At 39.0% G+C, this 27,618-nt stretch overlaps 1 protein-coding gene across 8 annotated transcripts in view; it reads left to right on the top strand.

Moving 5' to 3' along the window:
• CDC14B (cell division cycle 14B) overlaps positions 1 to 27,618 on the top strand; it is a 108,573-nt gene that overhangs the window by 52,937 nt on the left and 28,018 nt on the right. For all 8 annotated transcript variants that reach the window (XR_002479613.2, XM_021677116.2, XM_021677113.2 and 5 more), the window contains exons 5-9: positions 5,258 to 5,334; positions 13,651 to 13,717; positions 16,460 to 16,522; positions 21,756 to 21,843; positions 22,139 to 22,369. Coding sequence is in view for 7 of the 8 variants with exons in the window: in XM_021677116.2 (XP_021532791.1) it covers positions 5,258 to 5,334; positions 13,651 to 13,717; positions 16,460 to 16,522; positions 21,756 to 21,843; positions 22,139 to 22,369 (526 nt within the window). In the remaining variant the exon portion in view is untranslated. The remainder of the gene's footprint in view (positions 1 to 5,257; positions 5,335 to 13,650; positions 13,718 to 16,459; positions 16,523 to 21,755; positions 21,844 to 22,138; positions 22,370 to 27,618) is intronic.

Here is a 27,618-nt window from a genome sequence, read left to right as displayed (position 1 = left end):
GACTGCATCACAGTTTGACTTCCCTTGCCACCCGAGGGCTTCTCACAGGCGTTTCCACTGCTTGTGGTGCTTGCTGGGTGCTATTAACTTGGGGAAAAAGTGAAGAGAGATGGTTCTCTGATGGCTTAAGATCTTTGACTACAGATCCATTAGGCTTTTGGGAATTTTGGGTCCCATCCTTGTTCCGGTCCTTGTTTTAGATAGGATGGGTTCCTGTCTATAAATAAGGCCTGAGGAGTAGGCCCTCTTCCATCAGTGATAAGACTGTGTGATCTTGGATGAGCAGTTGATGCCAAGGTCTGTAAAGTTGTAACCTGCCAGTTTTATGAAAAACAGAGTATTATAAATAGTGTGGGTTTTTTCCTCTATGGTTAAAAATTAGGAGATTTCAGTTTTTTAGAAATCAAGATTTTTTACTTTGTCTTTAAAAAATGTTACTACCACTCAAACGTACACTCATTCCCAGGGCCAATTCACTATTTTTATTAGCAGACTTGGTCGATATATGTTTGCTACTCTAAACTTCCAGTTTCAGTTTGTCTAAATTGAGTATCATTATGCCAACCTACTCCGTGTGTGTGTGTGTGTGTGTGTGTGTGTGTGTGTGTGTTAAAGTAACTTTAAAAGTTAAAACTGTTGAAATGTAGGGTCATCTGATTGTTTTTTAGCGACAAGAGTTTTTTTCTTACCGGTTTTGTGTGGGAGCTATGAAAGTGATTTTATCTTATTTACTTTTTTATTCTCTGTGTTCTTTCCCCTGCTCAACTTTTTTATTGAGCAGTTGATTGTGTAGCCTATCTTCAACTTGCATTGATTTGTGAGCACGCTATGTTAATCTGGAGAGAGCGATTTTTTTTTAAATAATCAAGTTTTTGGCGTAGGAAAGACTGTATCATCTGGCTGACATTAAAATAGTCACAAGAGTCTTTAAGTGCTGGAAACATTGTGACATTTCTCCAGGATTTCCTGGTTACTCAGGCTGCTGCGAGTTTGTTGTTGGAATTTCAATGTCCTTTGTCATTCTTAGCTCTAGGGTATAATGACTTCTGTAATGTTTGGGTGTCTAAACTGTACCAGAGGCTAAGTATATAAATAAAGCTTGGGAATCCTGCGAGTAAGAATAGGAAAAGGAAGCACATGTCTAAGTGGGTTTTCATGATTTGAGGCCTGGGCTTGTCAGCATTGAAACATTGAAAGGAGAAGTAATGCAGTTGGGATCCTGTTGCTTCAGTTGTTTGTTCTTCCATCACTGCTGGTTCAATACCTCCCAGGTTTTGAAACGTTTGAGGGTCCAAAGGTCTCACAGGGACTCATCCGTGCAGATGGTGATTTTAGAAAACGGGGGTGGTGGGAAGTCGTGGGAATGTCTGAGGTATTGTTCAGCAAAAAAAAACTTTGTATCATGACTTCAAAAACCACACCAGTCTCAAGCATTTTAAGTCACTGTGTGTGTGTGTGTGTGTGTGTGTGAGTGAGAGATATTATTTTCAACTACAGTGTGTGTGAGTCTTTATCCTAGAGAGTCAGTGCTTCTTAAGCCGCATCTCTGTGCTGGCACATCATGTATTTGTTTATTCACTTTCAACAGAAACAGCCATTTCCTTACTCATTGAGTGTGCTACCGTATTATCCATTGCTGCCTAGTGAATTACCGCAGAACTTTGTGACTTAAAACAACAGTAAACGTTGTCTCAGACCGTGTCTATGAGTTAGGCATCTGGAAGTTGCTTAACTTGGATGGGTCTGGTCTGTTTCTGTATTGTGTCTCGGCAGCCCTCACCTGTAGGGTCCATGTCTAAGGGGGCTCAGTCACATGCCCGGCAGGTTAGCGCCAATTGCTGGCAGGAGGCCTCACTTCCATACCATATGGGCTGCTTGAATATCCTCCCAAAATGACAGCTTGCTGTACCCAGAGCAAGGGTTCTAAGAGAAGGCAAGACAGGAGCTACCTCTTTTATAATCTAGCCTCCAAAGTCACACCCTATTACTACAGTATCCTGCTCTTGACACGGGGCACCTAGTTCACTGTGGGACGGGACCACACAAGGGTGGAAATGCCAGCAGATGTGACTCTTTGGTGTTGTCTGGGAAGCTGGCGATCACAGCTGGTCAGCAGCTTTCTTGGTCATCATTTGTTGCTTCCTGTTCTTAACTAGCACTGTGGAATTAGAGTGGGCATTCTGTATATATAGCTTCTCGTGAAAATATACCAGAAGAATTCGAGAAATGCCGTGTCCAGACTGCTGGAAGTACGCTGATAGATCATCAGTTGCATCACTTTACAGTTTACTAATCTGAGAATTTGTGTTAATGTAGGAGTCATTTATAGGATTCTTCTTCAGTAACAAATTTAGAATTATTTCATTTGGGAAGGCCTTTTGAATTGGCAAGATGAGTAGGTGTAAAAGTAAAAGTTACTTCCTTCATGCCTGGCCAAAAAAGATAAAAAAAGGTAAAAGTTATAGATTGGCAAATATGTCTTTGATAAGTTATGTAAGTGGATCTATTCTGCATCTGTAAATTTCCTTCAGTTTATCTAATTATACTTTTTATTTATGTGCAGGCATTTCGCAACTGGATTTTTAAATGACAGTCTTTTAAAAAGTTCATCATCAGGAATTCAGGGTTTTTTCCCCCACAGGGAAAAATGTTACATTGTTCTTGTGTTCTTTGAATGGAACTAGTGTTCCAAGGATAAACTGCAGTCCTTGATATATTAGAGACTATTTTTGTTGTGAAAGTTAGGAGAAAGTAATACCATTGCAATTTTACTAATGTAAGAACCCAAAGAACTACAATCACAAGCGGGAAATGCTATCTTAAATTGGTGCTTTGAGAAATTCCAAAATAGGTTTCTAGATTTCATTTTAGTACACAAATGAATCAACCCCTATTCTCATTCTCATTGGCTTCAAGGTGTTTTTTATTTGGTTTTGTTTTTTCGGGTTTAGGGTTTTTGTGTGTGTGTGTGTGTGTGTGTGTGTGTGTGTGTACACGTGTGCTCACTGCAATCTCCACCTCCTGGGTTCAAGTGATTCTCTTGCCTCAGCCTCCCGAGTAGCTGGGATTACAGGCACCTGCCACCATGACTGGCTAGTTTTTTGTACTTTTACTAGAGATGGGGTTTCACCGTGTTAACCAGGATGGTCTCAATCTCCTGACCTTGTGATCTGCCCACTCGGCCTCCCAAAGTGCTGGAATTACAGGTGTGAGCCACCATACCCGGCCAGTTTTTGTTGCTGTTGTTGTTTTAATCAGCTAGGAAGTCTTACAATAGAATGGAGAAAATAAAAGACTTATGTTACCTGGTAAGTATAAGAAGAAGCATAGATACATTGGAGACTGGAAGGGAACAAGGGAATCTGGAAAGAACAGGCTGGATTTTTAATGTTTTAATGTTCATGAAGTAGTTGTTATGATGCTTTTCCAAATAAATAATAAAATAAAGTCAACTTATAGGCTGATACTTAAAAAGATCTATGTGTAGACCAGGCGTGGTGGCTCAAGTGCATGTCTGTGTGTAGACCAGCACTTTGAGAGGTCAAGGTGGGCGGATCACCTGAGGTCAGGAGTTTGAGATCAGCCTGGCAAACATGGTAAAACCCTGTCTCTGCTAAAAATACAAAAAACTAGCCGGGCATGGTTGTGCACATCTATAGTTCCAGCTACTTGGGAGGCTGAGGCAAGAGAATTGCTTAAACCCAGGAGGCATAGTACAGTGAGCCAAGATCGCACCATTGGACTCTAACCTGGATGACAAGAGTGAAACTCCAGCTCAAAAAAAAAAAAAGATGAAACAGGAACAGGCCAGACATTGGGAAAATTTTCCATTTATGAGTCTTAAATCAGAAAATTGGTGAAATGCCCTTTGAAAGCTGAGTCAGTGCTTATGACTAGTTTTAGGTTATGTCTGTTTCTGCGTTTCTAAGATCCTTGCTGGATTTTTGAGTTTTGAAAAATTTTTCTTAGTCCAGTAGTACTTCAGTAGTACTTTCACATTGATATTAATTTTTATTTAAAAGTTTAAATTTTCCTAACTATTGTAAGTAGATTTGGATTCAGCTAAGTAAATCAGTGAATTGGACTGCTGTGTAATGAAACCATAAGACATGGGTCCCAATTTCAGAATGCTTCCCATTTGGTTGAGGAAACAGGTCACATGTATCATGTTAAGTAATAGAGATGAAAAGTTTGCAATTAACTTTCTTTAGTGATTTCTTCTTTTGTTAGTGAAATTTAAAATATATTTCCCTGAAGTAATCTTTGGAATTCAACCTAATTTTAGTGATAATATGTGTGCCAGATTTAATGCTATGTCTCCCCCCAGTTCCCCGTCACCCCAGCCTTCCATCCATGAGTTAAAAGTGCCATGCAGGAAGATTCTGAAGTCCCAGGCAAACGTAATAAGGGATAGGGAGAGGACTTATTTAGATAGATGCTGGTGAAAGTCTCAAACTCCAGATTTCTAGAACAAACAGGTTACATGTAAGGAGGAGTCAGAGATATATTAGACGTAAAATACTACTGTAACACTAGAGGCGAGAAGACATTGGAACATTGTCTATGAACTATCGAGAGGAAATGACTACAGACCGAAAATCCTATGTATAGTCAAATAATAAATGTCAAGGGGAAAAATTTTTTTTGGAAATGCAAGGAGTACCAATTATAGACCTCAAATGCTGAAGAATATGCTTGAGGTATTCTCCCAGATTAAAGTCAAAGCATAGCATCGTTCTAAAGGCAAAAGAAGCAAATGAGAGTCGGAAACAGGTGCAGTTTGATAGTAAACTTGTTCGGTCTTGCAAGCACTTACGCCTACATGGATGGAGCTAATCACAGTTTCTGTTGTGCTTTTGTGTCTCTTTCCAACTCATCCCAGTCTAACCCCATCCACATCTCCTATACACTGCTTAGTTGTCATTTCAGTGGACTTTCAGGAAGGAGGGGAGGTAAAAGCATGGGATGAATCTACCATCTTGATTTGGAAAATCTGTTTTTAAAATGCTTTGCTTCTTACAAAAGGTTGCTGTGAAGAGTTATTGGTTAGGGCTCATACTACAAGCAACAGAAACCAACAATGGAGGATTTAAACAAAAAAATCTATGGAAAGGATTCTGGGTGATTACTAGGCTCTTGGGGAAGGCTGGAGAACACGGCTTGATTGGTTGGGAATTGGACAAAATTTACTTCGCAGTGACAGCACTGTATCTTCATTTAGAAATAAATTGACTTTTTCTTTTTTTTTCAAATATAGGTTATATACTTGGGGAGAACTCCAGAAGAAGCATATAGAATATTAATCTTTGGAGATACATCCTATATTCCTTTCAGGTAAATATAAGAATGATGTGGTAGAGTCCAGTAATCACATTCTTGCCAGAAATATCTTGATAGTTGTTTCTGAAAAAGAAGATCTGGTAATTAGTCATTTTAGGGTGAGCGCAAATAACACCACAGATCTGGGTTTTCCAGCAGTGACTCTATTGACCTTTTGTGATGGGGGCTATCTTGTGCATTTGTAGGACATTTAGTGGCATCTTTGGCTTCTGCCCACTAGATGCTGGTAAAATCCTCACACCTACTCTAGTTGTCAAAACTCGGAATGTCTCCAGACATTGCCATATGTCCCTTTAAGTGCCCCTGGGGGATGGAGAGCAAAATCTACCCATGTTGAGAACCACTGCCGTTGATGAAAACTAGGTATTGGCAGGGCACAATGGCTCATGCCTGTAATTCCAGCATGCTGGGAGGCCAATGTGGGATGATTATGTGAGCCCAGGAATTCCAGACCAGCCTCGGCAACAAAGCTAGACCCCATCTCTACAAAAAATTAAAAAAAAAAAATTAGCCAGGTGTGGTTGTGCATGCCTGTAGTCCCAGATGCTTGGGAGGCTGAGGCTGGAGGATTGTTTGAGCCTAGGAGTTTGAGGGTGCAGTGAGTGAGCTATGGTCATACCACAGCACTCAAGCCTGGGCAATAGATAACTTGTCTCAAAAAAAAAAAAAAAAACCCCAGAGTTTGAGACCAGCCTGACCAACATGGTGAAACCCCGTCTCTACTAAAAGTACAAAAATTAGCTGAATATAGTGGTGCACACTTGTAATCTCAGCTACTCAGGAGGCTGAGGCAAGAGAATCACTGGAACCCGGGAGGCAGATGTTACAGTGAGCTGAGATCATGCCACTGCACTCCAGTCTGGGCAACAGAGCGAGACTCTGTCTCAAAAAAAACAAAAAAACAAAAACCCAAAACCTAGGCTTTGTAATCAGGTGAGAATTCTGGGTTATGGTACTCAAAACTACCACTGAGGGGTGTGGTTCCTGAGAAGTTAAGTTTTCCCAATAATCATTAGTTACTTTCTGGGACCAAAATGAACCCCTTTTTTCTGGGGACACAGTCAGTAGAGACAGGGGGTGAGGTTGCTAATGCAGCACCACTCCCAGAAAACCAGTCAAGTCACTGTGTCCCAGAAGTGGTAGATAATGAAGTCTACGGGAATGGATGGCATCCTCATCTCAAACTTAGAATCTGATTGCGTTGAAGATACTTCGGGAAAACTGGTGCTTAAATCAAATTAAGTTCTAAAAATTTTTCTACTTGTTTATCAAAATACTTGACTTAGTTGTATAATTTAAATATTTGTATGGTGCTAATGGGTAATAAATATGTGAAATAATTTTACTCATTGAAGACTTTGATATAAACGGCTTGTTCTTCCATTCACGAATTAGTTCACTGCTTATACAATGAATTGATAACTATTGCTTATTAGTTCATTGTTCAAACTAATTAGTTTATCATATTAGGATTGTTACATATGCCACAAATGCCTGATTTTGAATGTAACACCCTGCATTTAAGAAAGGAAGTTTGTGAATCTGACTTCATTTTAGATGAGCTTTCAGATGGGTATTTCTAATTATTGGCAGAATCTCCTTTTCAAATGACTTTATAGCACCGCCTATGGACTTACTCCATGAAATAACAATTTGTCAGGGCAGTCCGAAGACTTCAGTAATACACTGCATGAAAGATTGTAAAGATCTGTGATTTAGCAAATTAGAATTGGCTAGTGTCAGGCACAGTGGCTCCTGCCTGTAATCCTAGCACTTTTGGAGGTCGAGGTGGGAGGATAACCCGAGGTCAGGAGTTCGAAACCAGCCTGGCCAACATGGCAAAACACCATCTCCACTAAAAATAAAAAAATTAGCCGGGCTTGGTGGCACATTCCTGTAATCCTAGCTACTTGGGAGGCTGAGGCAAGAGAATTGTTTGAACCCAGGAGTCAGAGGTTGCAGTGAGCCGACATCACACCACTGCACTCCAGCCTGGGTGACAGAGTGAGACTCTCTCAAAAAAAAAAAAAAAAAAAAATTGGCCTGAACCCAGTATCATCCCTTTCTTGCTAGCTCATGGCTCATCTTAAGTGTTCTTTTATTTGAGGTGGGTAGGAAGGAAGAGGGGAAGATAAAGGTCATTTTCTAAGCTAGAAAATTATTATTCTCAACCTATAACATAACAGCAACCACATTCTTCCTCTAAAAGAAATACTTATATTTTTGGTCTTGAGTCACAGGCACCTTGGTCATCTCTTGTAGTGACATTTGTTCTATAGAACTCTTCTTTATAATGATAATTCTTTGTGATGCCACTCTTAACATTTACAGCACAAGATCCTGAAATAGGAATTTGCTCACACATTTCACACAGTGCAAGGAAGGATCCATGGAACACTGTCGATGTGAAAGAAAAAAGAGGTTTTGAGTTGATTTAAATACAGGTGCCAAAAACAGAATAAGCATTGCTTACTTACTGCCTTGCTGTGTTTCAAACTAATGAAGTTTGGCACTGAGAAATGAAGTTAGTTCCTTGAGGTCCCAGGAGCATCAGTTAGTAATTCTCCGAAAGACAGGACTTAGCTTGAAACCGTTCAGGTTTGTGAAATTTGAATCTCTTCAGTCATAGATACTGGGTATTTGATTTATCTAAACAGTATTTCTTAAAGTGTTGCCTGTGAACTGGTGCCAGTCTGTGATGTTTTGTTACCAGCCAGTGATGGGATAAATACAGAAGTTGAGGGTAAGATTTTAGAAACATTTATAGTTATTGAATAGAGCGATTTTATGTCTGTAGAACCAAATAATAGAAATTTTGGCTTCTATTTTGTTTTCCCCCCTTTTATTTTTCTAGTAATTTATTTTATTTATAAAAAAGATTATTGCATTACTGCAGGTATGTAATAGTACAATACTATTGCATTTCATATTTATTATATTTTATAAAAGTGTCAACCTATGATGGACTTAAAATTTTTAAATTTAGTGCTTCTTCACATAGTGTTGTGTAGAACTTACCAATTAGAAAGTAGTCTAATCAGAATTAATAAAGCCTGATAATATGTTGATAGAAATGACATTATATTCTTTGTATCTTGCTGCTTTAAGTACATAGAATAAATATAACCAACAAAGTATTGCTAACAAGACATTGTGCAAGAATGGGATTCATTTATAGTAAATAACTTCTTTTATGTCCCATAGGAATTTTTATTTAATTAGATTTAATTCAACTTAAATAGAATTTTTTTTTTGAGACAAGAGTCTTGCTCTGTCGCCCAGACTGGAGTTCAATGGCACCATCTCGGCTCACTGCCACCTCTGCCTCCCAGGTTCAAGCAATTCTCATGCCTCAGCCTCTCGAGCAGCTGGAATTACAGTCATGTGCCTCTATGCCCATCTAATTTTTGTATTTTTTGGAGAGACAAGGTTTCACTGTTGCCCAGGCTGGTCTCAAATTCCTGGTCTCAAATGATCAGCCCACCTCAGCCTCCCAAAGTGCTGGGATTACAGGCATGAGCCACTGTGCCTGGCCTTCTTTAACTACTGAGTTTTAAAGTGTGTGTGTGTTTGTGTGTGTATATGATTTCTTATTGAATTATACTAAATATTTCTCTGTGTCTGGTCTGCATGAGAAAATAGTATAAAATGTAGTTTAATCTTTTGTTTTAAGTATCATAGGATCATTGTTATTAACAGCATGTATTTCTGTTCTCTGGTATTATCTATTTACAATACTCTTTGCTTCTTAGTTGTTTTTGTTTGGGGGTGGGTTGCCTCTGCTTCCTGTTTTCTTGAGAGGTAGTATTGTGTATTTGTTAATAGCTTGACTTGACATCAGACAGATGGGAGTTCGCTTTCATCACTGCTACTGGTATCTCTGTATTGTTTTACAAATTTAAGCCTTGGTCTTCTAGTCTGTAAATAGGAACAATAATAAAATCTCCCTCAAGGGGTTGTGAGGATGAAGTGACATCCTGCATATAAAACACTCGGTGTAGGCTGAGCATAGTGGCTCTTGCCTGTAACTCCCAAGACTTCGGAAGGCTGAGGCGAGAGGATAGCTTGAGGCCAAGAGTTGGAAGACCAGCCTGGGCAGCAGAGCAAGAACTTTTCTTCTTGGGTGAGGGGGGAATTAGCTGGGTATGGTGGCATGTGTCTGTAGTCCTAGCTACTTGGGACGCTAAGGCAAGAGGATCCTTCAAGCCTAGGAGGCTTCAGTGAGCTTTGATTATGCCACTGCACTCCAGCCTGCACAACAGAACAAGACCATGTCTCTCTTTTTTTTTTTTTTGAGATAGATTCTCACTCACTGCAACCTCCTCCGCCTCCCGGGTTCAAGCGATTCTTCTGCCTCAGCCTTCCGAGTAGCTGGGATTACAGGTGCCTGCCACCACACCAGGCTAATTTTTTGTATTTTTAGTTAGAGACAAAGTTTTGCCATGTTGGCCAGACTGGTCTTGAACTCCTGACCTCAGATGAGCCACCATGCCCAGCCAAGACTGTGTCTCTTAAAAAAAACAAGCACTTGATATAGTGCCTGGCCTTTAATATTTGTTAAATATTCCAACCCTCCCCCTTTTAAGTTGACTGTAATTTACATACATTTTTAAAAAATTGCTGTCTCGGTAAGGTGGTAGCTCACACCTGTAGTCCCAGCACTTTGGGAGGCCGAGGCAGGCGGATCACGAGGTCAGGAGTTCCAGACCAGCCTGGCCAATGTGGTGAAACCCTGTCTCTACTAAAAATAGAAAAATTAGCAGGGCATGGTAGTACACGCCTGTAATCCCAGCTGCTTGGGAGGCTGAGGCACGAGAATTGCTTGAACCCAGGAGGCCAAGGTTGCAGTGAGCTGAGATTGCACTGTTGCACCCCAGCCTGGGTGACAAGAGCTAAACTCCATCTCAAAAAAAAAAAAAAAAAAAAAAGAAATCACTGTCTCCTGGAAGATTCCCTCCTAACCCTTTCTAGTCAGTCATCACCCCCAGCTAACCACTGCTCTCACTTCTACCACTGTCAGTTAGTTTTGTTTGCCTTTGAAATTCATAGAACTGGTATGCATTTTGGGGAGCTGGCAACTGGATTTCACATATGTAATGTCTGTGAGATGTACCTGTATTATGGCAGGTATCAGTAGTTCATCCTTTTTTATTGCTTTTGTAGCATTCCAATCTATGAATATGTCACAATTTATTTGCCTGTGGTCCTTTTGATGGATATTTGGGTCATTTGCAGTTTTGGGCTGCGATGAATACAAGCTGTTATGAAAGCTGCCATTCTTTAAAACTAGTATTTGACATTGTACAGTTTCTAAGCAGTGCCCCTTTATTGATTCCCATGTGTTTTCCAAGTTTGTTAAATGACCTTGGTGACAAGGATCCCTCCCCACTCCCCAAGGCTTATAAACGGAGCCTCAGAGATGCTGTTCTGCCTATTGGAAGAAGACTGAATGCTTGGTGGGAAGAAGATGTGATGTGGGTGTGTCTAAAATTAGAGGTGCTAATGAAATAAACTTGAGTGAACAAAGATTCTTGTCGTATGTTCGGATTCTGTGATGTATGAGGCAGGAGGACTTAGCAGGGCCCAGATCAAAGCTTGTGAAATCATCACAGATTGGAGTTGGGCTGGGCCCCACGGTAGGTTCTCAAAAAAAAAGATGCATTGAAGAAATTTGCCAAAATGTCAGAGACTGAATCCACATGGATTTAACTTGATTGGAAAAGAATTATCAATAGGTTAAGAAGGTAATAGTAGTCCTTAACAGAGGAGACATGGTTAAAATCGTTAGGATCCAACTTGAGGGTTTACCCCATTTCCATTGATAATTTTGATTTGGTTTAGGCTAAACTACTTCATTTTTCTGCCTTAGCTTCTCTACCTAAATGGGTTTTTTATTCCATGAACACCCTTATTTCTACCAAACCAGGATTTGTGTTGATTTATAGGTCAGTGGTTCATAAACTTGAACATACACCACAGACACCTAGAAGAGCTATTAAGACACAAATTACCTGGCCCCACCCCAAGAACTTGGATTTCGTAGGTGTGGAGTGGCCCTGAGAATGTGCATTTCTAACGGGTGGGGTGGTCTTGGTGCTGCTGTCCTGGGGCCACTGCTGCAAGTCATTTTCGTTTTCTTTCTGAATATTGCCAATAAGGTGTTGGTAAAATTGGGATCTTTTTGGTTAGATAAAGACCTTTTCTAGGATGCAGAAAAGTTTTTAATTCAGAACCTTACGGAACAAAAATGGTGTGTTTTAAGACCTTGTGTCCGCTGAACGTGGTGGCTCATGCCTATAATCCCAGCACTTTGGGAGGCTGAGATGAGCAAATTGCTTGAGCTCAGGAGTTCGAGACCAGCCTGGATAACATGGTGAAACCCCTAACTCTACAAAAAAATACAAAAAATTAGCCAGGCATGGTGGTGTGCACCTGTGGTTCCGGCTACTCAGGAGGCTGAGGTGGGAGGATCACTTGAACCCAGGAGGTCAAGGCTACAGTGAGCCGTGATTGCCCTACTACACTCCAGCCTGGGTGATAGAGTGAGACCCTGTCTCAGAAAACAAAACAAGACCCTGCATTCTGTCCTCATGAAAGTTCGCATAGCTCAGTAATTCTAAGCAACTCAGTCAGTAGCATTGAAGGCAATTTTAGCTGAAAAGGATGCCCTTTCCCTAATTTCTGTAGTCTCAGCCCTTAAGATTTGGGGAAGAATTAAAAATTTAAAATGTGGTTTAATTTTTATTGTAACATTTGTTGAGTGTTCTTTTTCCCCTTTTAAGTTGATTTATAACTTACAATTTTTAACAAAAATACTAATCTTAAGTGTATAGCAGTAAAGTTTTATATGTATGTATGTAACTACCACACAGTAAGAAATATTACAGTGTGAAGACCCAAATAAGGCAGGGAATTAGTGTTGGCTCTACCAGCAACCTGTTCCCCGAGGAGCAATGAGCACCATTCAGATAGGCACAGTTTTTTGCATCCCTAGCTTAATCGTAATTAAAATAATTTTTATGTTGCCTAATTCTGGAAAATTTCATCTTGTAGTGGCTCAAGGTAGCTGAAAAGGAGAAGCAGGTAGGGGTCACAGGTACCTTATTTCTCTGGATAAAACCTTACTTGATATTAAGAGATTTGTATAGTAAGATTACTGGTTATGTGTTGATGCGGTGTTTGGGTGGAGTTGTCTGTAAAGTAATATAAGCATTTTCCCAAAACTAGAGTGATACTGTGGAAGGTAGTTGACTTGCTAGTTCCTATGCTTTTATTGGTGTTATTGTCCTTTAATAGAAAGATGTCAAGGCATAGTGGTTTACACCTGTAATCTCAATACTTTGGGCTAGTTCCTATGCTTTTATTGGTGTTATTGTCCTTTAATAGAAAGATGTCAAGGCATAGTGGTTTACACCTGTAATCTCAATACTTTGGGAGGCCAAGGTGAGAGGACTGCTTGAGGCCAGGAGTTTAAGACCACCCTGGGCAACATAATGAGACTCCATCTCTACCTTAAGAAAAAAAAATTAACTGGATACAGTAGTACATGCCTGTGGTCCCTGCTACTAGGAGGGCTGAAGTGGGAGGATCACTTAAACCCAGGAATTTGAGGCTGCAGTGAGCTGTGATTGCACCACTGCACCCTAACCTGGGCAACAGGACAAGACCCTTATCTCTAAAAAAAAGTTGGAAAAAAATCAGAAGTTATCCAGTTAAATGGGTAAAAGTCCTAGTGTATGATAGGAAAAAAATGTTTATGACCTTCTACCAAGTATTTTAAATATGACCTTGATTTTTCAATATTTTTGTCCTACTTGGTTGGAGACACACACACACACACACACACACACACACACGATGCATAATTAGACATATACACACATATGTATATTACAGGATCAAAAAACAGGCTTTCTCAATAACATTTGCATATGATATTTTTCAGTTTAAAGAAAAAATCCAAATGCTTTGCCCTTTTAGGGGGAAAAGTAGGTTATTATTGATTTGTTGAATTCAAGAAGGTAGTGCAGCTATTAAGGCCAAAACTGAATCAGAATGAACATTTGAAATTTAGGAAGTGGTCCTTATTGATCCAGTCCCGTAAAACAGTACCTATTGGAATAGGTAGAAACTTCAGTGAAATTTATAATTTATTTATCTTTTATTTAAAAAAGTCAAAAGGCGAGACTTTTTTCTTTTTGATAATGATTCTGAGTACATGTTTGATTTTAAATTCTAGTCAGCTTTGTCTTAGTTAAGTGTAATTGCAGAAAATTAACTGATCTATATTTCATTACTTTTGGGTTTCAGAGATGCTGCCTATGGAAGCTGCAATTTCTACATTACGCTTCTTGACTGTTTTCATGCAGTAAAGAAGGTAAGTGACATGTAGGGTGCACCCAGTGTTGTGTTGGGGGGACTAACGTGGTCCAAGAAGACTGGGCCTTCTTCCCAAGATCTGTTTGGTAGCGTTTCTTCCAATGTATATATGGCGACAGAGGTACTACATTTCTCAACTAATGTTACGAGACCGAACCAGGAAACAGTTTATTCTGAATTTCTGAGTGCTTCTCTGTATGAGTTGGGAGAAAAGTCACTTAAGAAACAGGGAAAATAAGAGTTATGAAGTTAGGTTCTAGATCCAGAATTGGTTTTGAGTGTATTATGATCTAAAAGAACAAAAGTAAAGATGACTGGTTTACTGGTAAGTTCTCTTTGATTTGTGTATTCTATACACCTGATTCCCACCAATACCATTACAACAGACATAACACGGTAACTGTCCAACATTTCATTTTTGTTTCATCAGGCATTCAATTTCTAGTTCAACAGAATTTAAATGCCTCAATTGGTTTATTACACGGTTTTATATGAAATTAAGTAGGTCACTGCTGCTTTGTCAGACTATTTCCAGGTGATTCCTTGGGGTCTTAACCAGGGCTGCTATGTTAATTCCAGGGGACACCCTGCATGTCACATTCTACCTGAACAGTGTCCCCTGGGGTTACACAGTGCAGCAAGTCCTGGTGTTAATGTCAGAACAGCACAAGAAACTAGAATGGTAATTCAGTAACCCATGGGTCAAATAAGCCTTTGACAGCATCTCAAGTTTTCTGTAAAGTGACATGTAGGGTGCACCCAGTGTTGTGTTTTGACAGCATCTCAAGTTTTCTGTAACTTGTGCTTTTACACCCAAAAGGAACCCAGGTTTACTTTCTTGTATGATGAAACCTGGTGGCTTGCTGGGAATTGTGACAGACATTTTATGACTTAAAATGAGAGGACTAATCAGCATACAAATTCAGAAACTAATTAATATACTTTTTTCCTGTATCAGTCAATGAGGTGTGGGAACATAATTTCTTTGGATTTGAGCCCAGTGACTGTGAGGTATGGAGCTGATTGGGGTAGTTGCCATGGGCTCTGAGGCGGCTCCATGGGCCCTCAGCTTTGGCAGGTACAGGGCACTAGAGGAAATCAGGAGACCAAAGGGCAGCAGGTTGCAGTTGCAGCCCCTGCCAGATGGGCTCATGCAGGTAGGCACACTCACCTGTAGAAAGAGAAAAGCTTTGAGGGGTTTGGAAATGATCTATTATGATACCACATAGCAGCTTCTATTGTTAGTTTTCGGCTTTTTGTTATTGTTGAGTATTGCACCCAAAGTCAATTAGCTGGTATGATAGGTCAAAGATTGCCCTTTTCATACTATATTTTGGGTTTTTTTTAATTAAATTTTTATTTTTTCTGCAATGCTTGGCTAATTTTTGTATTTTTTTCTGGAGACAAGGTCTCAATATGTTGCCTAGGCTGGTCTCAAACTCGTGAGCTCAAGCGATCCACTCACCTTGGCCTCCCAAAGTGCTGGGATTACAGCACCACCGCACCCAGCCACTATATTTAGTTTTATTTAAGGGTCACTAGCTTCTGATTTTCAGTGTAAACGTATTTTATTTGTGACTGATTTTGAATATTGCATATATGAAGAAACATGCATCAATGTACTTATGTTTTCAGTGTGATCTACTTCCAATAAGATCACCTCTTGAAATTCAAAGGAAAATAGGAATTCCTTACAAACTAAGGAATTGTTTAAGGAATGTTTTGTAATTGTTTCATTCCATTTGGAATATCTCTAGTCCAAAATCATGAAATATATTGAATTCAAGGAAATAAATTTTGATTGACTTAGTCTTGGGATTAGTGTTTAAATAATAAATAAAATGAAGACCTTTTTAGTTGGTATTCTAGACTTCTTATTTTATATTTGTATTTCAGTACAAATATAAAATTTTTTTTTGAAAACTGGTTGTACAAAAGCCCCCTCTCTGAACCAAGAATACCTGTGGATCAAAAATTCTTGCTTCCCTCCTGTTTGGCTCAGTGATCAGCAAGCTGGGAGGACATTTCTCAGAGGCCGCCAGCTCTCTTTGTCCTTGTCTCAGAAAATAGACACTGCTTATTTTGCTTAGCATACTGTGCCTGCTGTAACACAGAGTGAGGCTGTAGAGTAGGGCAGAAAATGTTTTGTTTTATTCCTGTGGAAATAATAAATTTTTTTCCTCAAAATTTTTTATTTTAGTGTTGATGTCTGAGCTGTATTTAGTTTAGGGAACATTGATTCAAGGCTGTTCAAAAGAATTTGAAAATGAAGATTTGGAAGAAGTGTGAGGGCTTGCTTTGGGATAAAGTAGCCTATGGATTCTCTTCTCCTTCTTAATGATGCGGAGACCATTGGGTTGTACATTATATTTGAATCCTAAACTTCTAAATGTTCAACCAGGGTGGTGGTGATCTGGTGAGTCAGTGGGATTACTTTGAGAGCATGATTATTTAACTATGCATGGATAGGATGATTGGTGAATGAAAATTAAAAAGCACATCTCACAAACAAAATCTAAACAAAACACAAGAAACTCATTAAATATAATTATAACTAATTCTAGGTACGAGAAGCACTTAGAAGATACCATCCAATTCCTTTGAAAGCTATTCAGTGGAAAGTAATCTAATCATGACAGTTCTTTCTTGGGGTGCCCCTGATACTTAGTACTCTGAAATTCAATAGGAAACTGTTTTTTCATTTGCATCCTTGTTCTTAAAAGCTTTCTTTGGATTTTAGGCAATGCAGTATGGCTTCCTTAATTTCAACTCATTTAACCTTGACGAATATGAACACTATGAAGTAAGTCTTCAAGGATCATATTTTCAACTTTTCCCCCTCCCCGCCTCCGCCACTTTATTGAGGGGAATAATTGACAAATAAAACTTATATATACTTAAGATGTACAAAGTAATGTTTTGAAATATGTATACACCATGAAATGATTACCTAATCAAGCTAGTTAACATTCATCACCTCACATAATTTAGTCTTCTGGTATGTGCGATGAGAATACCTGAGATGTACTCTTGCAGATTTCAGGCACACAGTACATACATTAGATCTCCAGAATTTACTCATCCTCTGATGCTTTGTATTCTGACCAAAATTTCTCTGCCTGTTTTTTTTAATTTTTCTTTTTTTTAAATTAAGAGACAGAGAGAGAGACCAAGTCACTCTGTTACCTAGGCTGAAGTGCAGTGGTGTACATGGCTCACTGCAGCCTTGAACTTCTGGGCTCAAATGATCCTCTCTCCTCAGCCTTCCAAGTAACTGGAACCACAGGTGCATATCACCATGCTAGCTAAGTTTTTTGTCTTTATTTTTGTAGAGACAGGGTTTCACTTTGTTGCCCAGGCTAGACTTGAACTCCTGACCTCAAGCACTTCTCCTGCCTTGTCCTCCCAAAGTGCTAGAATTACAGACATGTGCCACTGTGCACAGCCCTGTTTTTAGCTTTCTTATTTATTTCACTTACAGAAGAAGCAATATTCTTGTTTTGTTTTATATGTGTATAGAGTGAGAAAAAGTCAAGTATTCATCTTTTTATCCCTATTTCTCCAGTCCCAATTCTTAGTGGGAATTTCTGTATTTAATGCGTAATTCCAGAGTGAATGAGTGTGCCCCTGTGTGTTCTTTATACTGTTCAGTTTAAATGTATTTTAGTACTGTCGTACAGTGATTGAGATGTTTGTAAAACCCTTAGCATAGAGTATGATGAGATGAATAGTCATTATACACCTAATTATCTCTGGAAAATATCTTTGTTTTTGCCATAACCGTCTGTTTGTCAGGACACTTCTGGTTGCAAGTTATAGAAAATAAACACAAATAGCTTAAATAAAAAATGAAACATTTGCCAGGCACAGTGGCTCATGCCTGTAATCCTAGCACTTTGGGAGGCTGTGGCAGTCAGATTGCCTGAGCTCAAGAGTTCGAGACCAGCCTGGGCAACATGGTGAAACCCCATCTCTACTAAAATACAAAAAATTCACCAGGCGTGGTGGTGCACACCTGTAATGCCAGCTACTCAGGAGGCTGAGGCGGGAGAATTGCTTGAACCCGTGAGGCAGAGGTTGCAGCAAGCCGAGATCACCCCACTGCACTCCAGCCTGGGCAATCAGCCAGAGCAAGACTCTGTCTCAGATTTTCAAAGGGGGGTGGAATTTATTGGATTACATAAATTAAAAGTCCAGGAGCAGGTTTGGCTTTTAACATGCCCCTTCAGGTGCTCAGACACTTATCAGAAATTGGACTTGAAACTAGTTTTGTTTGTTCTCAGGCCAGCCCTCTCCAATAGTGATGGAGATGGCCACCAGCATTTTTGATCTGCCATTTGGCAAAATGATCAGAAAAATGTAATCTTAGCTCCACCAGAAGGCCTGGGAATGCCTCCCACTGGCCCGACTTACACCATATGCCCATCTCTGCATTGGCCTGTGTTCTTTGGCAGGGGGAAGAGCTAAGGAATACTCTGGCCAGTCTTTGTTCTCTGGCCATCCAAGGAGCCTGGGGCATGGGGTCAGCCCCATCAAACCAGTCAAACAAACAAAAAATTTTTCTGACAGTTTTATTTTTCTTTTCTTTTTTTTGAGACAGGGTCTTGCTCTATTGCCGAGGCTAGAGTGCAGTGGTGCCATCTTGGCAATCTCAACCTCCTCATCACTGCAATCTCAACCTCCTGGGTTCAAGTGATCCTCCCACCTCAGCCTCCCAGTAGCTGGGACTACAGGCGCATGCCACCATGCCTGGCTAATTTTTTTATTTTTTTATTTTTTGCAGAGGTGGGGTTTCGCTATGTTGCCCAGGTTGGTCGCAAAGTCCTGAGCTCAAGGGATCTGCCTGCCTCTGCCTCCCAAAGTGCTGGGATTATAGGTGTGAGCCACCGCCCCCAGCCACACAAAATTTTTAAAAAGGTAGGACAGGGTCAGGAAAAGATAAGCCAGGCAAAACCACAGGTGTGTTCTATGTTCCTTAACATAGTATGTATTTTTTAAAAGAATAAATAATTTGATTCTACAGCTTCATCCTCCATATTAGGAAATGAGTAAGATGCTGTGCTTAAGGCCTTTCCAGCCCGGGGTAGTTGTTGCCTCCTGTCTTCTTATCCTCCTGTAGTTACCTTGAGCAGACTTGCTTTCCAGCATTGGGGAGGCGATTCCTCAAACAACAGCACTTCATGTGGCAGCATCTTGTGACAGCATCTTGTGAATCCTCAGACAACTCTTTTGCACAATGTCTAAAGTAAATATTCTTTCAAACTCTTAGTATAACTGAACTGTTTTTCTCAATTTCAGTTAATAATGACACTCAGTTGTTACTGTGTTGCAGCAAAGATTAAGAGTACATTGCAGGGTTCATTAGGGCCAACCCTGTCTTTACTTCTCTGATAGCCATCCATTTCTAAAGTGTAACATAAGTTTAACTAGCATCTTAAACTTAGGGAGTATAGCTAAATTATTAATACCTTTTTTTGTGCTTGTCTTTAAAACACTAAACATTTGAAACAAATTACTTTGTCTAGGTAAGCAAAACTGCTAAAAACACTAGTTGGTATTTGTTCCTTTTGTAGTGCTGTGATACCCTTTTTTTTTTTGGCTAGGCTTGTCTTTTTTTGTTTTTAATTTATTTATTTTACTTTAGGTGCATACCATATCTGGCGTTTCTCCCCATGTTTTCCCTCCTCTCCCTCCCCACTCCCCACTCTCTCCCCTACCCCGACCAACTGCCCCCAGTGTGTGATGTTCCCCTCCCAGAGTCCACGTGTTCTCATTGTTCAACACCCACCTATGAGTGAGAACATGTGGTGTTTGGCTTTCTGTTCTTGTGTCAGTTTGCTGAGAATGATGGTTTCCAGATTCATCCAAGTCCCTACAAAGGACACGAACTTATCATTTTTTGTGGTGATGCCTTTTTGTGCTATTAATGCATAATATAGGTGCTAAGTAACTCCCCTGTGACTACTGTAGAGATTGGAGATTCTGGGCTAGGGGAGTAGCAGGGGCACACCACAAACGTTTTCACCTCCCTGAAGCTACATGGTGACACAGCGAGCTGTTTAGGTTCCCAAACTCCAGTTTTGTACAGTCTATATAGTGTGTTTAGAAATTTGGGATTAGTGTCTTCCATTTTATGCAGTGTGCATTTTTTCCCTGTTTCAGCTCCTCCAAATTCAGGATGTATCTTAATTTATGGCATTAGCAATTCAGTAAAATCTAGTCGTTGCCAACAGTTGATCACGGATTTCTTATTTAAATAAGTCCACATTTCTAAGTTCACGTTAAAATCAGAATATCTGGCAACGGTTGCCTTCATTCCTGTTTAAACCTTTTTTTTTTTTTTTTTTTTTTTTTAAGAGATAGGGTGTCACTGTGTTGCCCAGGCTGGACTCAAATTCCTGGGCTTTAGTGATGCTTCCGCCTCAGCCTCCCAAGTAGCTACAAGTGCGTGCCACCACACTGGCTGCTTATTTGTGTTACGGAACATGGGCTGACCAATTCCCCTTGTTGATCATTAAGTCTGATAAACTGGTTTGAGGTTACCTGCCTGGTCCCTGTAGATATTCAAGAAGCTCTGTTATTTCTTTTTCTTTTTCTTTTTTTTGAGATGGGGTCTTGCTCTGTCACCCAGGCTGGGGTGCAGTGGTGCAATCTAAGCTCTCCCTTCTGAGTTCAAAAGATTCTCCTGCTTCAGCCTCCTGAGTAGCTGGAATTACAGGCCTGCGCCACCAAGCCTGGCTAATTTTTGTATTTTTAGTAGAGACTGTGTTTCCCCATGTTGGTCAGGCTAGTCTCGAACTCCTGACCTCGTGATCCACCCACCTCAGCCTCCCAAAGTGCTGGGATTACAGGCATGAGCCACTGGGCCTGGCCAAAGCTCTGTTATTTCTTACTAATTTTTAGGTACACATAGAAACACCCCAGTGGCAAAGCTAATTTATCTGTTGTTGTTTTTAATCACGAGTTCTCTCCTTCTCCACTATCAAGTCTCTTCTACTTCCTGTTAAGTCTCTGTTGCCTTAAGAGATAAGTTTCTTTTATTGTTAATAAGAGGTAAGTTTCTCTTGTTAAATTTGAACTGTATCTTTGTTATAATAGTAAAGGTAACTCAATCCAAAGGACTTAATAACAGGAAGTAATGTGTCTTATATATGTATGTATGATACATACATAGAATACATATCAGTTTGTATTCGTTTTTTGTAGGGACATACTGTGGTCTCAGTATATTTGTAATTTTGAGTTTCCTGGTGGATTTAGTGAACTTTCTCTTTTTGAGATGGAGTTTCACTCTTGTTGCCCAGGCTGGAGTGCAATAGCACAATCTCAGCTCACCACAACCTCCACCTCCCGGGCTCAAGTGATTCTTCTGCTTCAGCCTCCGAATAGCTGGGATTACAGGCATGCACCACCACACCAGCTAATTTTGTATTTTTTAGTAGAGGCGGGGTTTCTCCATCTTGGTCAGACTGGTCATGAACAAGTGAACTTATTTAATTGGTTGTCTTAGTAAATAGTTAGAAAAACAGTGGAAAGATGTGCCTCTATAAGTAGGTAAGTAAGTAAATAATGGGAAGCCAGAAACCTAAATAGATAGTTTTTCCCCGTTTGTTCGTGGAGTTAGGGTTGCTCATGTTGGAAACCAGTCATTCAAGAAAAGAGGAAAATTCCCAGATTCCTTATACTGGAAAAGTTTGCTTGCTTTCTTAATTAGCAGCAACTATAATGAGAATTGATTCAGATAAAATAGCCAAGTAGTTAGTATATTTGTATGGCAGCAGTCAGTTCTGTATTCCAAGGATTGATACCCTAGCAATGAAACACTGTTAAAAGAAGGTGATTAGAACTAGGATATATATCCATTCCCTAGATATACTCATTGCAGGACAGATTTAGATTCCTGTCTCATGACAATTTGTAAACAGCTTTTCTGCTAAAGCAAATGGATTTGAAGTCCTTCAGAGACTCAGTCTTGAGCAGAGAGGTTGTGGGGAGATCATGTTTAAAAATGAATTGTGCTGGCCTTCCCCTTGCAGAAAGCAGAAAATGGAGATTTAAATTGGATAATACCAGACCGATTTATTGCCTTCTGTGGACCTCATTCAAGATCCAGACTTGAAAGTGGTATGTGAAATTATGGCATCAATCTCATAGTGTTATTGAAAGTATCTATCCATTATTTTGTTTTGAAAGTGTTACACCAAGCTTGACCAAGTCTTAATTATTTAAGCCTACTTGGTCATTTCAGTACATCATTCTGACTGGATTTTAACTTTCTTTTCATTTTGTTGTTTATAGTTATAATCAAATTGGAATTTAATTCCCAGTCCAGATACTGTTTCCACTCAATTACAGGTGAAACTATTAGCTGTTGTTTTCTTTATGCATTTTACAAGATCTGGTACATTTCTTTATGTAGGTTACCACCAACATTCTCCCGATACTTATATTCAATATTTTAAGAATCACAATGTTACTACCATTATTCGTCTGAATAAAAGGATGTATGATGCCAAACGCTTTACGGATGCTGGCTTTGATCACCATGATCTTTTCTTTGCGGATGGCAGTACCCCTACTGATGCCATTGTCAAAGAATTTCTGGATATCTGTGAAAATGCTGAGGGTGCCATTGCAGTACATTGTAAAGGTATGTTTTTAGGGGAGGTTAAAGAATAGTATTCATGTCTGAGTATATGAATATGTAGAGACAGACCATATTTATTTAATGTGTCAAAACATGAAACTGTCTTTTAGAGTGCCTTTAAACCTTTAATTGCATATGAAAAGTATAGTAAATTAAATTATTTTCATAAGTAATTCTGCAAAGACTAATCACATTGAAATGCATTTATTTATTCATCAAATATTTATTGGGTGCATACTATATAGTTAAGTTCTAGGATACATCAATGAGTAGCATAGACTGTAAGAGCCTGTCTTTATGGAGACTATATTCTTAATAAGTTGCTCTGTTTTCAGCAGTTATACAGTACCTGACACTTAATAGATCTTTTTCAGTAAATGAACAACTGTACAATAATACATGGTATGAATGTAGTAGGATTTATTTAACTCTCTTCTTTTGTTAGATAGTTAATTAAGAAACAAGGAATATAGTTTTGTTATAAAAATCCAATATTGAAAAAAAGCTCAGCAAGCCCTGGGGAAAGCGGGGGAGACTCATTTCTAGAGTTAATGCTGTATTTGTGGTTTTAAATATAATGGCAAAACATAATGCTGAGGTGTTCAGTTTTTATTGAAGAATCACAAGGCATACAAAGAAACAGGAAAGTATAGCCTATTCAAAGGGAAGAAATAAATCCAGGCCAGGCACAGTGGCTCACACATGTAATCCCAGCACTTTGGGTATCGAGGTGGGCAGATCAACTGAGGTCAGGAGTTTGAGACCAGCCTGGCCAACATGGTGAAACCCCATCAACAAAAAAATTAGCCAGTATGGTGACAGATGCCTATAATCCCAGTTACTCGGGAGGCTGAGGCATGAGGAATCACTTGAACCTTGGGAGGTGGCCAAGATAGCACCACTGCACTCCAGACTTGGTGACAGACAGAAAAAAAAAAAAAAAGGAAGAAGAAGTAGTAATCTACAGAAGCTGTCCCTGAGAAAGAACAGATTGTGTACTTAGTAGGCAAAAAAGTTTAAATAACCATCTTAAAGATGCCCAGAGAGTTAAAAGAAAATGTTGGAAAAGTCAAGGAAATGATCTATGAACAAAATGCTAATATCAGTTATAAAAAGATAGAATACAAAAAGGGAACCAAAAAGAAATTCTGGAAATGAAATATACCATAACTGAGATGAAAATTACACTGGAGGGATTCAAAAGCATATTTGAGCAGGCAGAAGAATCGAGTGTGAAGCTAGAACTATTAAAAAATTAGCAAGTCTGGGAAACAGAAATAATAAATTATAAGAGAAATGAATAGACTCTAAGGGACCTCTGAGTCACAGCCAAGTAGACCAAGATACAGATCCTGGGAGTTCCAGAAGGAGAAGAGAAATGAAGGAGCAGACAGATGATTTGGCTGAAAACTCCCCACATTTTGCTGAACAGCATGTATATTCATATCTAATTCGCTCAACAAATTCCAAGAAGGATAAACTCAGAGGCCCACGTGAACATGCATTATAATCAGGCTATAACGCTGGAGACAGAGTCTTGAAAGCAGCAGGAGAGAAGTGACTCACTGCATACAGGGGATACCACTGAGATTGTCAACAGATCTCTTTTTGGAAACTTTTGAGGCCAGAAGGCAGTGGGTTGATATATTCAAAATGTGTAAGTGGGGAAAACCTGTTAAGAATTCTACATCTGGCAAAATTCCTTCAAAAATAATGGAGAAATTAACACTTTTCCAGGCAATCAATTTGCCTTTCCGATAAAGGCAAATACATGGAGCATTATAAAAGCTAGTATTATTGTAACAAGATAATTTGTAAAATATTATTACTGTAACTTGCAATTATTATAACTTACAAAGAAGAAGTAGAAAATCTAAATAGACCCCTAACGAGTAAAGGATTAAGTAATCCAAAACTCGACAAAGCAAAACCTTGGACATGATAGCATCATCAGTAAATTCTACAAAACACTTAAAAGGGAGTTTTTAATCACTAGATCTGACCTGCAAGAAATGCTAAAGGGAGTATTTTAGGTTGAAATAAAAGCACACCAGACAGTAACACACAGCCATTTGAGAAGAGGAAGTAAAGATTTCTGTTAAAAGCAAATACATGAACGATTATAAAAGCTAGTATTATTGTAACTTAAGATAATTTGTAAAATATTATTACTGTAACTTGTAATTATTGTAACTTACAAATATAATATGTAAATTATAATTTGTAGTTTGTAAGTAGTATAAGATGTTAATTATTTTAATTTGTAAAATAGAGTATAGAGAACCAATACAGAAAATCAACAAAACCAAGGGTTGGTTCTTTAAGAAGATTAACAAAAATGATAAACCTTTAGCTAGAATGATGAAGTAAAAAAGGAAGAAGACTCCGATTACTAAAATTAGAAATGAAAATGGCATCACTACTGATACTACAGAAATAAAAATGATCAGTACTGGGAACAATTATAGGACAATGAATTGGAATAATCTACACGAAATGGACAAATTCCTAGAAAAACAAAACATACCAGAACTAAATCACGAAGAAATAGAAAATCTGAACAGACCCCTAACTATTAAGGAGGTTAAGTAATCCAAAACCTCCAGAGATAGCAAAACCTTGGACATGATAGCATCACCAGTAAATTCTATGAAACACTTAAAAGGCTAAAACCAGTCCTTCTCAAACTCTTCCAAAAATTTGAGGAAAAAGGAACACTATCTTACTCAGTAAAGCCAGCATAACCCTGGTACCAAAAACAAAGACACTATAAGAAAACTATAGGCCAGTATCCCTTAATGAACATCGATGCAAAAATCTTAAATAAAATACTAGCCAGTGGAATTAAGCAGCATATTTAAAAGGATTGTGTACCAATACCAAGTGGGATTTATCCCATGATTACAAGAAGAGTGGTTCAACATATGAAAATCAATGTAATACACCACATTAAGGACAAAAACCACACAATCATCTCAGTGCACAAAAAGCATTTGACAAACATCAGTACCCTTTTGTGATAAAAACACGGTACAAATTAGGGATAGAAGGAGAGTACCTCAACATAAGAACCATACGTGAAAAGCCCACAGCTAACATCATACTCAGTGGTGAAAGGCTGGAAAGCTTTTTCTCTAAGCTCAGGAAGAAGACAAAGATGCTTGGCTTTGTAGCTTCTATTTAACATAGTAATGGAAGTTCTAGCCAGAGCATAAGCAAAAAAAGAAAAGACATTGAAATTGGACAGGAAGAAGTAAAATTATCTGTTTGCAGATGATATGACTTATACGTATTATAGAAAACGTTGGGTCGGCCACAGTGGCTTACGCCTGTTATCTTAGCACTTTGGGAGGTGGCTCACGCCTGTAATTTTGTCCATTTCATGTAATCCTAGCACTGACGCGGGTGGATTGCCTAAGCTCGGGGTCGAGACCAGCCGGGGCAACATAGTGAAACCCCATCTCTACTAAAATACAAACAAACAAAAAAAATTAGCCAGGCATGGCAGTGTGTGTTTGTAGTCCCAGCTACTCAAGAGGCTGAGGCAGGAGAATTGCTTAAACCTGGGAGGTGGAGGTCGCAGTGAGCCGAGATCACACCACTGCACTGTAGCCTGGGTGACAGAGCGAGACTCCATCTCCAAAAAGAAGAAAAAAGAAAACCCTGGAGATTATACACACACCCCTCAGCCCCTGCTAGAATTAATAAATGAGTTCAGCAAAGTAGCAGGGTACAGAATCAGCAGGCAAAAATCACTTGTTTCTATGCCCTCACAATGAAAATCTTATTGATAAAGAAGCTAAGAATACAATTTCATTTATAATAGCATCAAGAAGAATCAAATATTGGGTAATTAACCAAGGAGATGAAAGAATTGTATAAACATTTTTACGAGAAATTAAAGAAGATATAATTAAACGTAATGATACCACATTTGTGGATTGGGTGACTTAATATTGTTAACATGTCAGTATTGCCCAAAGAGATACAGAGATTCAGTGCAAACCTGTGAAAATTCCAACATTTCTTGCAAAAATAGAAAAATTATTCTGAAATTCATTTGGAATCTCAAGGGTTGCCAAATGGCCAGAACAATCTTGAAAAAGAATAAAAAGGTTGAAAGACTCACTTCCTGGTTTCCAAACTTCATACAGACTGGGCATGGTAGCTCAACACATGTAATCCCAGTACTTTAGGAGGCTGAGGCAGGAGGATTGCTTGAACCCAGGAGTTTCAGAGCACCCTGGACAACATGGCAAAACCCCATCTCTACTAAAAAATACAAAAATTAACTGGGCATGGTGATGTGCACCCATAGCCCCAGCTACTCAGGAAGCTGAGGTGGGAAGATTTATTGAACCTGGGAGCTCAAGGCTGCCATGAGCCATGATTGTGCCACTGCACTCCAGCCTGGGCAACATAGCAAGACCCTGTCTCAAAAAAAAAAAAAAGTCTTAATACAAAGCTACATCAATCAAGATATTGTGGTACTGGCATAAAGACAGATATGTAGACCAGTGAAATAAAATAGAGAGCTCAGAAATCAATCCTTGTGCGTATGGTCAAATGACATTCAAGAAGGGTACAGAAACCACTCAATGGAGAAAGGACAGCCTTTTCAACAAATGGTACTGCTGGGAAAACCTGATATCTGCATGTAAAAGAATGAAATTGGACCCTTACATAACACCATATACAAAAAGTAACTCAAAATGAATCAAGGACCTAAATATAGGACCTAAAACTGTAAAACTCTTAGAAGAAAACAGAGGGTGAAAACATCATGACGTTAGATTTGGCAGTAATATGACACCAAAGGCACTGACAATAAAAGAACAAACAAATTGGACTATAGAAAACTTTTAAACTTTTGTGCATCAAAGTATACTATCAGCAGAGAAACAAGGTAACCCGTGGATTGGGAGAAAATCTTTGCGAATCACATCTGATAAGGGATTAATATCCAGAAGATATAGAGAAAACTCCTAACAACAACAAAACCCAGTTAATAATGGGGAAAGGACTTGAATAGACATTTTCCCAAAGATATAAAATGGCCAATAAGCACATGAAAGGTTCTCAGTATTACTGACTTATAGGGAAAGTCAAATTACAACCACAATGAGATACCACTTTACACCCATTGGAATGGCTGTTATCTAAAAGAACAAAGATAACACGACCAGAAAACTACAAGTGTTGGGGAAAATCTGGAGAAATTAGAACCCTTGTGTACTGCTACTGGGAATATA

The sequence above is a fragment of the Aotus nancymaae genome, unplaced genomic scaffold (genome assembly GCF_030222135.1).
Source record: "Aotus nancymaae isolate 86718 unplaced genomic scaffold, 86718_ANA_hifiasm-v0.15.2.pri h1tg000041l, whole genome shotgun sequence".
NCBI classification, from domain to species: Eukaryota; Metazoa; Chordata; class Mammalia; order Primates; family Aotidae; genus Aotus; species Aotus nancymaae.
The sequence above is the reverse complement of the archived record's forward strand: the minus strand, read 5'-3'. Positions and strand labels throughout refer to the sequence as shown.